The sequence below is a fragment of the Eurytemora carolleeae genome, unplaced genomic scaffold (assembly GCF_000591075.1).
Source record: "Eurytemora carolleeae unplaced genomic scaffold, Eaff_2.0 scaffold488, whole genome shotgun sequence".
Taxonomy (NCBI): Eukaryota; Metazoa; Arthropoda; class Copepoda; order Calanoida; family Temoridae; genus Eurytemora; species Eurytemora carolleeae.
Window position 1 is genome coordinate 84,398 of NW_019396397.1, and position 15,686 is coordinate 100,083.

The 15,686-nt window shown below is 32.9% G+C and overlaps 1 protein-coding gene across 1 annotated transcript; it reads left to right on the forward strand.

Moving 5' to 3' along the window:
• The first annotated feature begins 215 nt into the window (after positions 1-215).
• On the forward strand, positions 216-15,409 carry LOC111702414 (extracellular serine/threonine protein CG31145-like). Its single transcript, XM_023474087.1, is given in 11 exon segments — positions 216-388; positions 2,091-2,230; positions 2,537-2,630; positions 5,715-5,804; positions 7,065-7,195; positions 7,527-7,632; positions 9,879-10,033; positions 10,522-10,824; positions 12,009-12,186; positions 12,257-12,617; positions 13,867-15,409. Coding segments are annotated over 9 exon segments (1,485 nt in total). The 5' UTR covers positions 216-388; the 3' UTR covers positions 12,545-12,617; positions 13,867-15,409.
• The last annotated feature ends 277 nt before the right edge of the window (positions 15,410-15,686 follow it).

Consider the following 15,686-nt stretch of genomic DNA (forward strand, 5'->3'; position numbering starts at 1 on the left):
ACAGAAAACAGAAAACAGAAAACAGAAAACAGAAAACAGAAAACAGAAAACAGAATACAGAAAACAGAAAACAGAAAACAGAAAACAGAAAACAGAAAACAGAAAACAGAAATAAATAAACATTAAACACTAAGAATTAAGTGCAAAATATACAATGTTGAAACTGTATTTTTTGCTAAATAAAACAATCTTAATTAGAATTCCGTCTCTCTGTTTATTACTTGGTGTTATTTCAGATTAGAAATGTAGTGATCAGACGGAATAAAAATGAAAATGGAGGAACGATTCTAGAATCCTTGTCAGGACTGGATACTGGAAATGAAGGCTGCAGATGAGAAAGGAAGGAAATGAGAAATAAAAAGAGTCTCCTTCACATCTAAAATATAAGGTAATAAAATGTTGGATATTAATGACTAAATTTTAGAATATGTAAGAATAGTTTCAAATTCTGCTGTGTCACTTCTGTCACGTTAGAACATATTAGAACAATGTTAAAATTTAATACAAAAATTATTTTTAAAAAAGGGTAGTCTGTATGGGAGGTATAGTCGGTATGGGAAGTAAGGGCTTTATATTTGGGAAGTAAAGTCTGTATGGGAAATAAAGGCTAAATATTTGGGAAGTATAGCCTGTATGGGAAGTATGGTCTATATGGGAAGTAAGGACTATATATTTGGGAAGTATGATCTGTATGGGAAGTAAGAGCTATATTTTGGGATGTATAGTCTGTATGGTAAGGAAGAACTATACAATTGGGAAGTTTGATCTATATATATGAAGTAAGGGCTATACATATATATTTGGGAAGTATGATCTGTATGGGAAGTATGAACTGTATATATATTTGGGAAGTATGATCTGTATGGGAAGTATGGACTGTATATATATTTGGGAAGTATGATCTGTATATGAAGTATGGACTGTATATATATTTGGGAAGTATGATCTGTATGGGAAGTATGGACTGTATATATATTTGGGAAATATAATCTGTATGAGAAGTATGAACTGTATATATATTTGAGAAGTATGATCTGTATGGGAAGTTTGGACCGTTTATTTATTTGGGAAGTATGATCGGTATGGGAAGTATGGACTGTATATATATTTGGGAAGTATGATCTATATGGGAAGTATGAGAGTCATGACAGGACAACAAAAAATTGGAAGGAAATGCAGAGAATGAAATTGCAGTTTTATTGTTTATTTTCATGAAAAAAATAAATAAATGAGTTGACAGATAGTTAGATACCAAAACAAGGATGTTTGATGAAGCTACGATGTACTCTGTTCTACTTTTTTGCGTCCTAATTATCAGTACACTCTTATTATGTGTTAGCGCAACATTATGATTGATTTGAGAGACATGTAGCAGAGGCCGGTCCCTTATTTTTAATAATTATAAATCTTATAATTATTTTATAGATTTAACTTTTGGAGTGTTTTTATCAGAAACTCTGAACTTATGGAGTACTATTGACAATATTAAAGTTTACATACTTATCTAATCTAACCGATTACAGGGGAGTTCTCAGAAAAAGGTTTAAGGGATTACTGAGAATTGTATACGAAATTATTGCACAATTTAATTCAAGGATGACTTATTAATTCTTTCTCGTTCCCTGTTCGTCACTACCCTCCACACTACTCCATCTCCGTTCGTCCCTACACTCCCCACTACCCCTTCTCCGTTCATCCCCCACCCTCCACACTACCCCTTCTCCGTCCATCCCCACCCTCCTCACTACCCCTTCTCCGTCCATCCCTACCCTCCACACTAACCCTTCTCTGTCCATCCCTACCCCCCCCACACTACCCCTTCTTCGCCTGTCCCTTCCCTCCACACTACCCATTATCCGTTCGTCCTTTCCCTCCCCACTACCCTTCTCCGTCTGTAACTACCCTCCACACTACTCCTTCTCCGTTCGTCCTCACAATCGCTATTCTCCGTCCTTCTTACCTTCCACACTACCCCTTCTCCGTCCGCCCTTATCCTACCCTACACACTCCTAATTCCTCCTTCTCCGTCCGTCCGTTCCTTCTCTCCATCCCCCTTCATCCCTTTATCATGTTATATGTTCCTATTTTAGATGAAGTTCCAGGAGAGGATAGGAATGGCTGTGATAGGGTTCAGCATGGCATCTCTCCTATTCATGCTCCATGATCTCAGCTCTACCCCAGAACCTAGGATGGAGCCGGGGTCAAATGTAAGGGCAGAGACTCCTGAAAGGTTTGGATTACATTAGTAATAATTGTAGGATTGAGCATAAATCTGTTTCTCTTTGTTTTTATCAAAGACTGAATCAATTCGAAATATTCATTAAAAAGTTTATAAATGGTTATATAGGTAGTTAAAAGCTAAGGTAAAACATCGAACAAATTAAATATTTATTCTTTTATCTTTGATGTAAAGATTGGGATTTTTATAGAGAACTATAATAGGATAGATATGTAAAGTTTCAATGATTTATAATAAAGAAGATATGTTATATATACCAGGTTGTCTGAGATTTGAAATAATAATATCATTTGCTAGTTCTTCCGGGTTTAAAGGACGGATTCTACAGAAGACAATAAACTCCAGTACAGAGGTTATAGAAGATCCAACTGGTATCCAGGCTCAAGAACAGGTAGCAATCCTATTTTAGAAGCAGGTAGGTCAGCTCAATCCATTTTCAAGGGCAGGTAACAGCAATCTCGTGTCAGAAGAATTCTATGTCAGGAGCAGGTCAGATCATTTCTATGTCAGGAGCAGGTCAGATTAATCCTATGTCAGGAGCAGGCCAAATTAATCATATGTCAGAAGCAGGACAGATCAATATAAATACATTGTTATACACGCAGAATGTAACTGTATGATAGATGTATGTCAGATCAATCTTATGTCAGGAATATGTCAAAGCAATGCTTTCTTAGGAACAAGGATTATTAATTCTATGATAGGAACAGGTTGGGAAAAATCACGAAAATTAAAGTTGATGAACAGATATTAAAATACATTATTTGATAAATTATCTAAAATGTATTTTTCCATTACAAGGTTAGAAGTTTATGTTTGAATAATTCTAATTTGGCGTAAATAATTCCGGTTGATTTGCTTGGATCTTGTTTACTAACAATATAAATATTTTGTTTTTAATTATGAACTAATATAGTTTTTGGTCAAGGTGTTTGATTAATGATTTTATACATCTGTCCTAGCATTGACAGTCTAGTGCATGATTTAATTTCATTTTTTTGCTCATTGAACCTGATCTTTCAACATTAGAGTAATCAGGGAACCATCACAAGGACGTTTTTATCCGGTCCACCAACACAGTTTAGTCAACATCATTCTATATCTAACCTTTCAATAATTTCATATAGATGGAACATCATTGATTTGATTTTACGGACAATTTCATAGGTTTCATATAGATGGAACATCATTCTATATCTAACCTTTCAATAATTTCATAAAGATGGAACATCATTGATTTGTTTTTACGGACAATTTCATTGGTTTCATATAGGTGGAACATCATTCCATATCTAACCTTTCATTAATTTCATATAGATGGAACATCATTGATTTGATTTTACGGAGAATTTCATTGGTTTCATATAGATGGAACATCATTCTATATCTAACCTTTCATTAATTTCATATAGATGGAACATCATTGATTTGTTTTTACGGAGAATTTCATAAGTTTCATATAGATGGAACATTATTCTATATCTAACCTTTCAATAATTTCATATAGATGGAACATTATTGATTTGATTTTACGGAGAATTTCATAGGTTTCATATAGATGGAACATCATTCTATATCTAACCTTTCAATAATTTCATATAGATGGAACATCATTGATTTGTTTTTACGGAGAATTTCATTGGTTTCATATAGATGGAACATCATTCTATATCTAACCTTTCATTAATTTCATATAGATGGAACATCATTGATTTGTTTTTACGGAGAATTTCATTGNTGGGACATCCAGATTTAAATTTCCAAAGAATAAAAAGAAGCAGGAATTGTGACTGAATTCTTTGAAAATGACGACACTAATGAAATCAGAGATAGCCGAGTGTGTGCTCTTCATTTTGCTAAGTTTGATTTTCAGCCAAATTTGAGCACTTTTTCGAAACTTCCAGAAATCTCCCCTGCAAGGAAATTTCTCTTATCCTCTGCAATCCCACAATAACTGTAAAAGAACCAAGATCTCCACTATCAACCTTTTTGTAAAATTTCAAAGAATAAGGCATCTAAATGTTTTAGTAAACAAACAAGGTCATCACATGATACGAAATTTAAAACAATTTTAATAAATAGTTAAAAATATTTTTGTATTTTTTTATTGTTTTTTTGTTGTTGTTGTGTATGATGATATAATGTGTATACTTCAGTCATTGTTTAACCCACCAAAACTTATTCACTTTTAAAATAAGGTAATCCAAATGATTTTTTGTAAAATTCGTATGAAGTATGAGTGTTTCAAAAAACTAGCAGTCTAAATTTTTTTTAAAATTAGCTGGCTTTAGAAATTGAACAGTAAACCTTTAAAAACCCTAGAAATATTTACTTTAATGCTAATTAGAGGGCTGGGGCCTGGACGCCCCCCACCCCCTTCCTCAGACTATTTAGTTTACATAGATATACAGCGAAAAAAAAAAATTAAGCCACCAAATGACAGTAAAAATACTCTATCTGATTTTGAGTTGTAAATATTTTTTACGTATTCCTACAAAGACGACATATATCTCCACGGAATCTTGGAAATAATACCAACTAAGTAGAGGACATGTCGTCTTTCTTTTTCATTTGACACATATGACGTTGTGCGCAGTTGGTCGATTTTTCTGTTGCCATCTATTGTACTTGACAACCTATTTGGATGGAACATATCATTCTATATCTAACCTTTCATTAATTTTATATAGATGGAACATTATTGATTTGTTTTTACGGAGAATTTCATTGGTTTAATATAGATGGAACATCATTCTATATCTAATCTTTCATTAATTTTATATAGATGGAACATTATTGATTTGTTTTTACGGAGAATTTCATTGGTTTCATATAGATGGAACATATCATTCTATTTCTAATCTTTCATTAATTTTATATAGATGGAACATTATTGATTTGTTTTTACGGAGAATTTCATTGGTTTCATATAGATGGAACATTATTCTATATCTAATTATTATCATTAATTTTATATAGATGAAACATTATTGATTTGTAGAAGAAGCATCATTGAATGATTCCATACTGAAACGTTCATTGATTTCCTATAGACAGAACATCATTGATTGGTTCAATACTTAAACTTTCATTGATTACATATAGACGCGGAACATCATTGATTGACCAAAATTAACTTTTTATTGATTTCATAAATAGTAGTATCATTGATTGATTTCATTCTTAAACTTTTAGTGATTTCGCAAAGACAGCGCATCATTCACTTATTTTTACGTACACTTTCATTGATTTCACATAGATGGAGTATAATTGATTGATTCAAAAATTAAACCTTTCAAGCATCGTTGATTTATTCTATGCTAAACCTTTCATTGATTATACATATAGACGGAGCATCATTGATTGATTTTGTTCTTAAACTTTTATTGTTTTCTTATAGAACAAGGAGTGTCAAAATTAAAAAGAAAAACATGTGTGCATAGCTTTTTATTTATTTATAAATGTATAATTCTAGATTGTTGAACAGCGGGATGAATTTCACGATGTCTCGGCAGCCGTTCTAGAAGCTTCTCAGGGGAAGATGTTTGGAGATGTGATGAATCAGGTAATACAGGAGGATTTTTCGAACATAAGACTTTAGCCACAGAAATGTGCACGCTCTCACGTAAAAATATTTCAGAATTTTGCCAGTTACTCCTTTTAAACTAAAGCTATAAATAAGCGCGTTGTATATTTAAAATATAAATGCTTTGAGTTACAAAAAAAAACTCAAATTGAGTTAGTACTGTAAAATCAACCCTATAAACTCAACCCGGTCTTTGCAATATGTAAAATCAACACTTTAAACTCAACATGGTCTTTGCAATATGTAAAATCAACACTTTAAACTCAACATGGTCTTTGCAATATGTAAAATCAACACTTTACACTCAACCCGGTCTTTGAAATATGTAAAATCAACACTTTAAACTCAACCCGATCTTTGCAATGTGTATTTTTCTTAAAGATGTCTTCTCTTTCTTTGATTCATTGATTTTAAAACTATAGTGTTGGACAACTGAATGATGTTTAATGCATCAACAAAAAAGACAAAAAGGCATTTCTATTTCGTGCCGGTGTTATATTTTGAGTTCTACGAGAAAATTTGATATCAATTTCATTAAATCTAAATCATTGAGTTCATTGATTAGACTTTATAACTTTGTTCGTTTGCTAATTAACACAGTAAACACTGCAACACAAAATATGCATGCTCAAACTCACTAGTCGTACAGGATTGTCCAAATTACTCCTTTAAAATTACAGGCACATTACATACAGTTTTGAATTGTACATGTCCAAGGCTACAAAAAAAATACAAGGGAGTTGGTGAGGTAAAACCAAAACCCAAGTCGTTGTGACACTTTAAAGTCGACGCGATCAAAAAATATTATGCATAACTTTCATAGTCAATATATCTATGTGTAAGGTCAAATTAATAGATCTTTTTGTTAATTAATTTGTTTGTTTTAAATATAATCTAAATTGTAATACTAAACAATTTTTCCTGTAATCTGATATACTGAGTGGTCATTAATGAAAAATATTTAGTTTATCTGACCAATCTAAATTATCAAATTCTCTTTTCCGATGACTATACATGGATACAGACTATACTAAAAAAATGCATCATTTTTAAGACTCGGTCGACTTTAAAGTGTCGCAACGCTTTGGCTTTTGATTTTAACAAACTAAGCATTTTTTGTAGCGCTGAACACGTATTTTACAGTTTAGGACTATATTCACTTTTTAGCTTTAGTTTTTTAAAGAAGTAATTGGCAAAAATCTCAGTTGAAGGTCATATAATGATTAAATTTTGATGAAGCTGACGGATGTCAGTGAATCCGAGGAGCCCGAAACACTGGCAGATTTGACCGGGCATCGAATCAAACCGAAGAGCTCAACCTGGAAGAAATTTCAGCTTGGTATCTCAACAATGCAGATTTATCCACAAAGGAAATCAACAAACTAAAATTGAAATAAAATAATTTAAAAAAATGATCATTAATCAGCTTGCAACACACTCTAATTTTCTAATTTTCACAATATCTTTGCAATCTAATGGTGTAAATCTTTAAATATTTCAATCGTTAACTGTTCGATCTAACAAATTTTTTAGTTTGAAAGATATGTAATGTAAGATATTAAAACTTTGTGGCGATTATTCATGGCTACTCTTTATTCTTCAGATAAAGCATTAATCCAAATAATTTATATAAACAATATATTGTTACCCTTCATGAGGCTGGCTTTGAAATTAGTTCTAACAATTTTGTTTGTTGAGCAGTAGTGAGGTGGTGAGGAAGGTTTTATTCAAGATGCAAACTCTACCCATTGTGGGTATAACACAGTTAGAGGGTGGAACACAGCTTAAACTTATCCTGGAGTTCGAGGTATACATTGTAATGATTAATGGGTTCAATCGATTACAATTTCAGATGTAAATCTTAGGGATTTCAAGATCAATCATTTACTCCCGTGGTTGGGGTGTACACAAATATATCACTCTGAATCCCCGTACTCTTGTTCTTATACCCTTTAATATTCTTTCTCTAGATATCTCTCGGAGTATAAATGAATGGGATTTATTAGCTTCATAGTTTTATTTGTTAAGTACGTCTGCATAAGGTTACTCCTGTTAAAACAGCTCCATATGGTATCCAGGAAACCGTAGTTCAGCTGCTCCAGTTCAGTGTCTGTCTGAGCAGATTCCTCAACCTCAAATATCTCGTTCAGCTGATCCGGATCACAATCTATCTGAGCTGCTTCTTCAAACTCTACTATCTCGTTCAGCTGCTCTGATTCATGAGATGCTTCTACTGTATTCCTAGCTGCTACTTTTACGCTGCTCTTGGAGTCTTACTGTGTTCTCAACTGCTTCCTTTACTTCCGGAGCTGCTGCTGGAGTCTCTGCTACGTTAGCTGTTCTTACAATCTAAAATTCTCCTGGTGCGTTCTCAGCTGCTTCCTTTGTTAGACTTGCAACAAGTCTGTGAAGAGCTGTCTGTAAAGAGCAGCATCCCCTGCATTAAGATCTCTTGTTCTTCAACTGCTTCTACAATAGGTCTGTGAAGAGTTGTCTGTAAAAAGCAGCGCCTCCTGTCTCCAGATTATCCTTTTCTTCAGTTGCTTATACTACATATCTGTGAAGAGCTGTCTGTAGGCCTTGTTGTAGAACGCTAGTAATTAAGACGACAGTCTATAACCTCAAGTCTCCGGTAGCTTGCTCTGTAGTTGGACTGGCTGGTCTGTCATTGGACTTGCTTGCCCTGGATATTCTTGTTCTCCTGAATGTCCTGGAAGTCCTAGCTCTCCTGTGTGTCCTGGATATCCTAGTTATCCTAAGTGTCCTGGAAGTCCTAGTTCTCCTTTGTGTCCTAGAAGTCCTGTTCTCCTATTTGTCATGCAAGTCCTAGTTCCTATGTGTCCTGGAAGTCCTAGTTCTCCTATGTGTCCTGCAGCTGTTTCTACAACAGATATGTGAAGTGCTGTCTGTAAAGAAAAGCGTCTCCAATATCAGGTTAATCATCTGCTCCTGGAGTCCTAGGTCTGACTGGATCTTTTAGCTGCTCTAGATATGTGAAGAGCTGTCCCTCAAGAGCAGCGTCTCCAATATCAGGATGGGGTAGCATCTGGTATTCTAGTTCTCCTCTGTATCCTGGATATCCTAGTTCTCCTCAGTATTCTGGATATCCTAGTTCTCCTCTGTATCCTAGAGATCCTAGTTCTCCTCTGTATCCTTAGGGGTAGTTAAGACAGTAGATTAAACTTAGACAGTAGATTAAACTTATCCTTGAGTTCATAAAGTAGATTAAAATTATCCTAGAGTTCATACAGTAGATTAAACTTATCCTAGAGTTCATACAGTAGATTAAACTTATCCTAGAGTTCACAAAGTATATTAAACATATCCTAGAGTTCATACAGTAGGTTAAACTTATCATAGAGTTCATACAGTAGATTAAACTTATTCTAGATTCAATCAGTAGATTCAACTTATCCTAGAGTTCATACAGTAGATTAAACTTATCCTAGAGTTCATACAGTAGGTTAGACTTATCCTAGAGTTCATACAGTAGATTAAACATATCATAGAGTTCACACGGTAGATTAAACTTTTCCTAGAGTTCATACAGTAGGCTAAACTTATCCTAGAGTTCATACAGTAGATTAAACATATCCTAGAGTTCATACAGTAGATTAAACTTATCCTAGAGTTCACACAGTAGATTAAACTTATCCTAGAGTTCATACAGTAGATTAAACTTATCCTAGAGTTCATAAAGAAGATTAAACTTATCCTAGAGTTCATACAGTAGATTAAACTTATTCTAGAGTTCATGCAGTAGATTAAACTTATCCTAGAGTTCATACAGTATATTAAACTTATCCTGGAGTTCGAGGTATATTCTTAAAGTAGATAAAACTTATCTTAGCGTTTGAGGTATACTCAAATGGAAACTTAGATTTACACTAATTCATAAATAAGAAAAATAAAGAAGACGACAATCATTACACTGTTTCTGGGTACCACTGTACTCCAATGTTACTCCAATTACATTGTTTATTCTTCTAATCATTTTACATTACATCTAAAAACTCTTTTTGTATTATAAAGGTTTAACTATAAATTGTTTAGGATGGAGGAAAAGCATTGTTTAAACCTATGAGGTTTGATAGAAGCCAAGAGACACTACCAAACCATTTCTATTTTACTGATTATGAGAGACATAATTCAGAAATTGCAGCTTTTCATTTAGATAAACTTCTTGGATTTAGGTGAAAAATTATTAAGTGCACAGAAATAAATCTAGAAGGGGGGCAAATATGCGCGAATTTTGTTTGTTTCCCACCCTAGGAGCTCCTAGGTGGGGCAAAATTTTAACTGTAAATTAAAAACATTTGGCTTATTGGATACTTTAAAGGTACACATGCAGTCCATTTACCCTACATCTACTTTATCTCTCCTTCAAACAAAAATAGCAGAAAAAACAGCAAGCTAATTTTGTAATGCTCTTCTCTCTTCAGTTTCAGATTTTATAGATCTGAGTTCTAGGTGGGGGGCTACGTCCCCCCTTTACAGCGATAGGGGGGCACTGCCCCCATTGCCCCCCCCCCCTGCAGAAACACTAAAACTATTAAAACTATTTTATTGAATCGAATGCATCTAAAGTATTTAATAAAGCATTAAACTATTATCTACATAATTTCTCATGCTTTCAACCGATGTAACGATAGATTTTACATAGTTTTTACTGCTCTAATTTATTTATTGATTTCAGGGATATCTATTCTCTAGCAGAAGGAGATCTGCTGAAAACCTTCTTTATCTCTCCGGCAGGAAACCTTTGTTTCCACGGGAAGTGTTCCTACTACTGTGACACGGGACATGCTATATGTGGGAAACCAGATTTACTGGAGGGAAGCCTGGCCGCCTTCCTACCCGACAAATCTATCGCCCCACGCAAAACATGGCGGAGCCCCTGGAGGCGGAGTTATCACAAGCGGCGGAAGGCCCACTGGGAGATTGATGAGAATTATTGTGATGCTGTTAAAGAAACTTTCCCTTTCAACCACGGTAGAAGGTATTTACCGAAATAACTCTTTATTAGACGCACAACAAAGTCATATTATCGTAGCCAGAATTTTTTTTAACCGGCCAAAGGAACGTCTTACTTCTCATAAAACTTAACTTAAACTTTATATATCTTATCTTTCTAGTTTTCCTATCTGGTATCTGAGACATTTTTATATTTCCTGGTGTAGTCAAAGGTTTTCACGATTAGGTTGCGACAATAAAGGGATTAAAAATTTAGTATAAGAGGCGATTAATCATTTCCTTTGTTAAGAGGTACATTTCCTACTGCACGGATATGCGCAGATATATCTTTTGAATATATTCAAGAGAAGGACGGATATATGTTTATGGCAAATCAAATGTCTCAACGAGTGGACTTATTTTATATTATGGATATTTTCACGTAATTATATATTGTGGATATTCACACGGAAGGACGGATACATATTTTCTATAAACACTTGAAGAGAAGGAATTATATATATTGGATATTTGCATGTTAAAGAAGGACGGACACATATTTTTTGGATAATCACATTTAAGAGAAGGATTGATAAATGATGGGTACACGGATACATATTTTAAAGCAAGTTCAGGATTTTATTTTGGATAAAAAAGTTGAAGTTAGACAAGTACATCTTCAGAAATCAGTTACATTCATACAGTGTGAATTCAACAGATCGCTCTTGTCGTCTGAAGTACTCTGAAAAGAAATCAACATCTGGCGGAGATAAAGAGTAGGAAAAGAAATAAAAATAGTTTCACTAACTATGTTTAAAGTGGATTTTAAATTTATTACAAGTGACCCTTTTATCCTAGAGGGACTCAATTTAAGCAATATTCTTAATTAAACCTTCAGCAAAGCATAGATTTCGTGAAATTAGATAAGGAACTCATTTTTTTGCCACAAACTTAGAAAACAAGAGATTTTGACAAGTTTTCAGGGCATTTTCAGGTTAGACTCCGTAAATGAAACCCTGATGTTTATAAAAGTTGTACCTGAAATTTATCAGTTTTCAGATACAAAGATCAATATATGTTTATCACTTAAGCATAAGTGCATCATTATTAATCCTCAATGGAGAGTCGCTCAAAGATCATATTAATTAATTTTGATTTGTTTAGAATATTAGATGTGATTGTTTAGAATATTAGATGTGATTGTTTAGAATATTAGATGTGATTGTTTAGAATATTGGATGTGATTGACTTCTCAGTTTTGGATTTCCTAATGGGTAACATGGATCGACATCATTATGAAACTTTTAAAAGTTTTGGAAACAAATCCTACCCGATCCATCTCGATCATGGACGAGGATTCGGAAAAGCTAATCATGATGAGATGTCTATTCTAGCTCCTCTCTATCAGGTATCTAAACTGAACAATATTGAAAACTTTTAAATTTTAAATGATAATTTTTCTAACTTTGTGTTTGCAGTGTTGTATGTTGAGAAGTTCAACCTTAACAACCCTCCTCTCCTACAACTCTGGTCCTGTCCGACTCTCCGGAGCAATGAGAAGATCTCTCTCCGAGGATCCAGTCTCTCCTGTTCTCCTTGAACCCCACCTCACCGCCCTGGATCGCAGGGTTGGGATTATTCTCCAGGTGGTTCGGGAGTGCTTGAGCCGAACCGAGGATCCGAGTTCTGTAATCATTCTCCGGGATGATATTTATAATAATGTGAAACCTAATCAGCCTGAGGATGATGGACATTATTTCAGCTGATAGATCTGGTTGTTCTTTAACCTGTGCATATCGAGCTTTATTCAAGCGTGCCAATTATCTTTTCAAACACAAGGTAACAATTTTAAAGATTTTTTATGAACAAAAAACATGATTATCATATATTTATGTAATTAATCTCCGTTTGTTTGTTTGTATGTCCGATCATAACTCAGGAACCCTAGACCGATTTGCCTCAAATTTTGATTGAGGAAATTTGCAAAACCCCACCGGGAATTATCTTAACTTTTATAGTAAAAGATTTAAACCGGACAAAGCTGGAACAAGCTCATAACGAATAGAGAAGTATTGAATAGAAATATCTAAAACGTATGAATCAGATGTATAAAACTGTGGAATAGGATATCTGGTTTTATGCTCAAGTTTTGTTTTCAAATAGACTAAAGAACAGGGGTGGAAACAGGATTTAAGTGAGGGGGGGGGGCAAGATTTTTTAGAAACAAAAAAATTCATAATTAAGAACAAAAAACCGCGCCGCAGGGGAAATTTTTTTTTGACTTAAAAGACTCAAAAAGAGTCAAAATTAATGACTAAAGACTAAAAAACTAGATTTTTAACTTTTTACAATTATAGTTTATTAAGACATATATTTTTCCTGTTTTGCACTAGGGTTTCTTTCCCATATGCATGCTATTGAGAAGCTATTTTAAAAATAGGAACAAAAAATTCCAAATTCAGGGAGGGCTACGCCACTCCCTGAATCTGTCAGGGGGGGGCGAATGTCCCCCCGCCCCCCCTGTATCCGCCCCTGCTAAAGAACATGATACAAATCAATGTGCAGACCAATTTCACTTTATAAGTTGATTTTTAATGGTAAAACTAATTGTTTTACTACCACATCAAATACACACAGGATTGCTGAAATGTTGTCTCCTGTTCCTGCAGTTTTATGTGTCCAACTAAATTTTAAATACAAGATATGCATTGAACCATGATTTGATTTGATTTAAAAATTTCTAAACCTAATTAAGTTATCATTATTTCGTTATATTTATTTCTTGTTAAAATAATGATTAATTTCTTGATATCTGTCAAATTAGTTTAATGTCATAATCGTACGTTGTGAAGCAATGAATTACAATTCTCACCATAAGCACAAAAACTTTTTTTCGACAGAGCTCTTATAAGGATATCTTTGAATTATTTGCCTTTGAATAATTTAACCAATAATGTTTGTTTATTTTAAAAAGATCCTCTTTGCAGATAAAATTGTTTAATTTTTTTTATCTTTAGTTTTCTAGCCTCTGAATGGAATGGATGAATGGATTATGAACTTTTGATATCGAATAATAATTTTTTTTCAGTCTGTGAACGGGCATTTTTGACTGAACGGTGAATAGTAAATAGTGATAATAAAAAACTCTTTTCGAGAATTCTCACTTTTTCTTTTGAAAAAGTTTTTGTTGTTGCATAATTCATATGTAAAGTTATCATAAAACTTTTAAACCTTGGTTTGGTTTAAAAATGTATATTTCTGTATGTATAACAGTTTTAGAATTTGAATTTCGAGCTTAAATTAAAATCCAGTATTTTTATTGGTTAAATGCCGCGATTGTTCAGATAATTGGTGATGGATTGGTCATTGAGAAGAGATTTTTTGAAAAAACCATTTTGGATTTGTTATCAGGGAAGAAATTATGTTTTTTTGTCTCTAATGATTAATTATCTGAACAATTCAATTCAGCACTTTTAGAGAAATATCTAACATTTTGTTAATTTAATATCGAATTTATAAAAAGATTTCGAAATTATGAAAATTGATTTCAATTTTTCTAACAGAATGTTTGGAATATCTCACAAATTTGTATGTTCCTAACATTTTGTTAGAAACTTCGAACAAAATGTTCGTAATTTCAAAATGCTTTTGGTGTAAGTTCGATATTATGAGGGAAAATGCTAAGGGTTCATCTAACACTCAGTCAATGTGAAAACTAAACTGAGTTAGAACAGTCGGCATTTAGTTATATTAACTCAGTATTTTTATAGCCATCCACAATATGCATTGCACAAAAATATATAGGTATCTTTCGTTTTTATGTACTGTGTACATTGTACATTATATATGTACACTTTTTAAATCAAAGAGGGTTTATATGCTAGGGAATACGGGATCTTTATAAAGATAACAGTTTCAATAAAAAATAACATTAAACAATACTTTTTATTTATTGCGGGGGAAGGGACTATTTGAAGCGATAAAAAGTTAAATTTTTTCCACTGAATCGATTGATGGCTGTAGTTCAGAAAAATCAGTACTTACTTTCGTTTTTTAATCAGATAGTTTCCTTCGACCTTAGTAACATATTTTCTATTCTTTTGTAATTCTTGTAATAGTTGCATTATCGATATTTAAAATGTAAACTCTGCACAGGGCAATTTATGAACTATAATTATAATTTAAACTGTACAACGTACAGTGTATTGTACATGCATAATAGTGGTATCTGAAACAATTTTGTAACCAATCTACGCAGCTTACGTCAAGAAAACAGAATTATATTCAATGAAACTGATAACTCAACACAAACTTTTACAGTCCCTATATCTTTGCAACCTAATAATGGTTACCTTTGTATTTTATATTAAAACTTGTTAGTTTAAAATGTCAAAGATTTACAACATCAGGTTGTAAAGATATAGAGATTAGAAAATGAAATATAGAGATAAGTATTCAGTTTCTATGCATATTTTAAAATTTAATTGAAATTAATTCAACTATTGCATGAAAAGTGCAATTTCAAAAATTTGCACCAAAATTTTAACATACAAACTGTGATATTTCTTACAATATGTAATCATTGTCTATCTGCAATATATGTTTATTGTTTTAAATAAATTTTGAATGTTTTTATCTTCCATATTTAATGATTTCTTCTCAAAGTAATAACATTAACTGCTTGAATTGGGTTTCTCGAGCTGGAAGTTTTATCGTAAATAAAGAAGTTTAAATTGCGCTTAAAATCATTAAAAAGCAACAATAGATCCATTAAAACATGTTTTCAAATTTTATTGAATGAAGCAAATAATGAATGATTTTCCAATTACAGGGTGAATGAGAGGCTTAAAAAAATCAATTTGATAGAATTTTGTTACTTTGAGGTTAATTTTGTTTAATATCATTTAT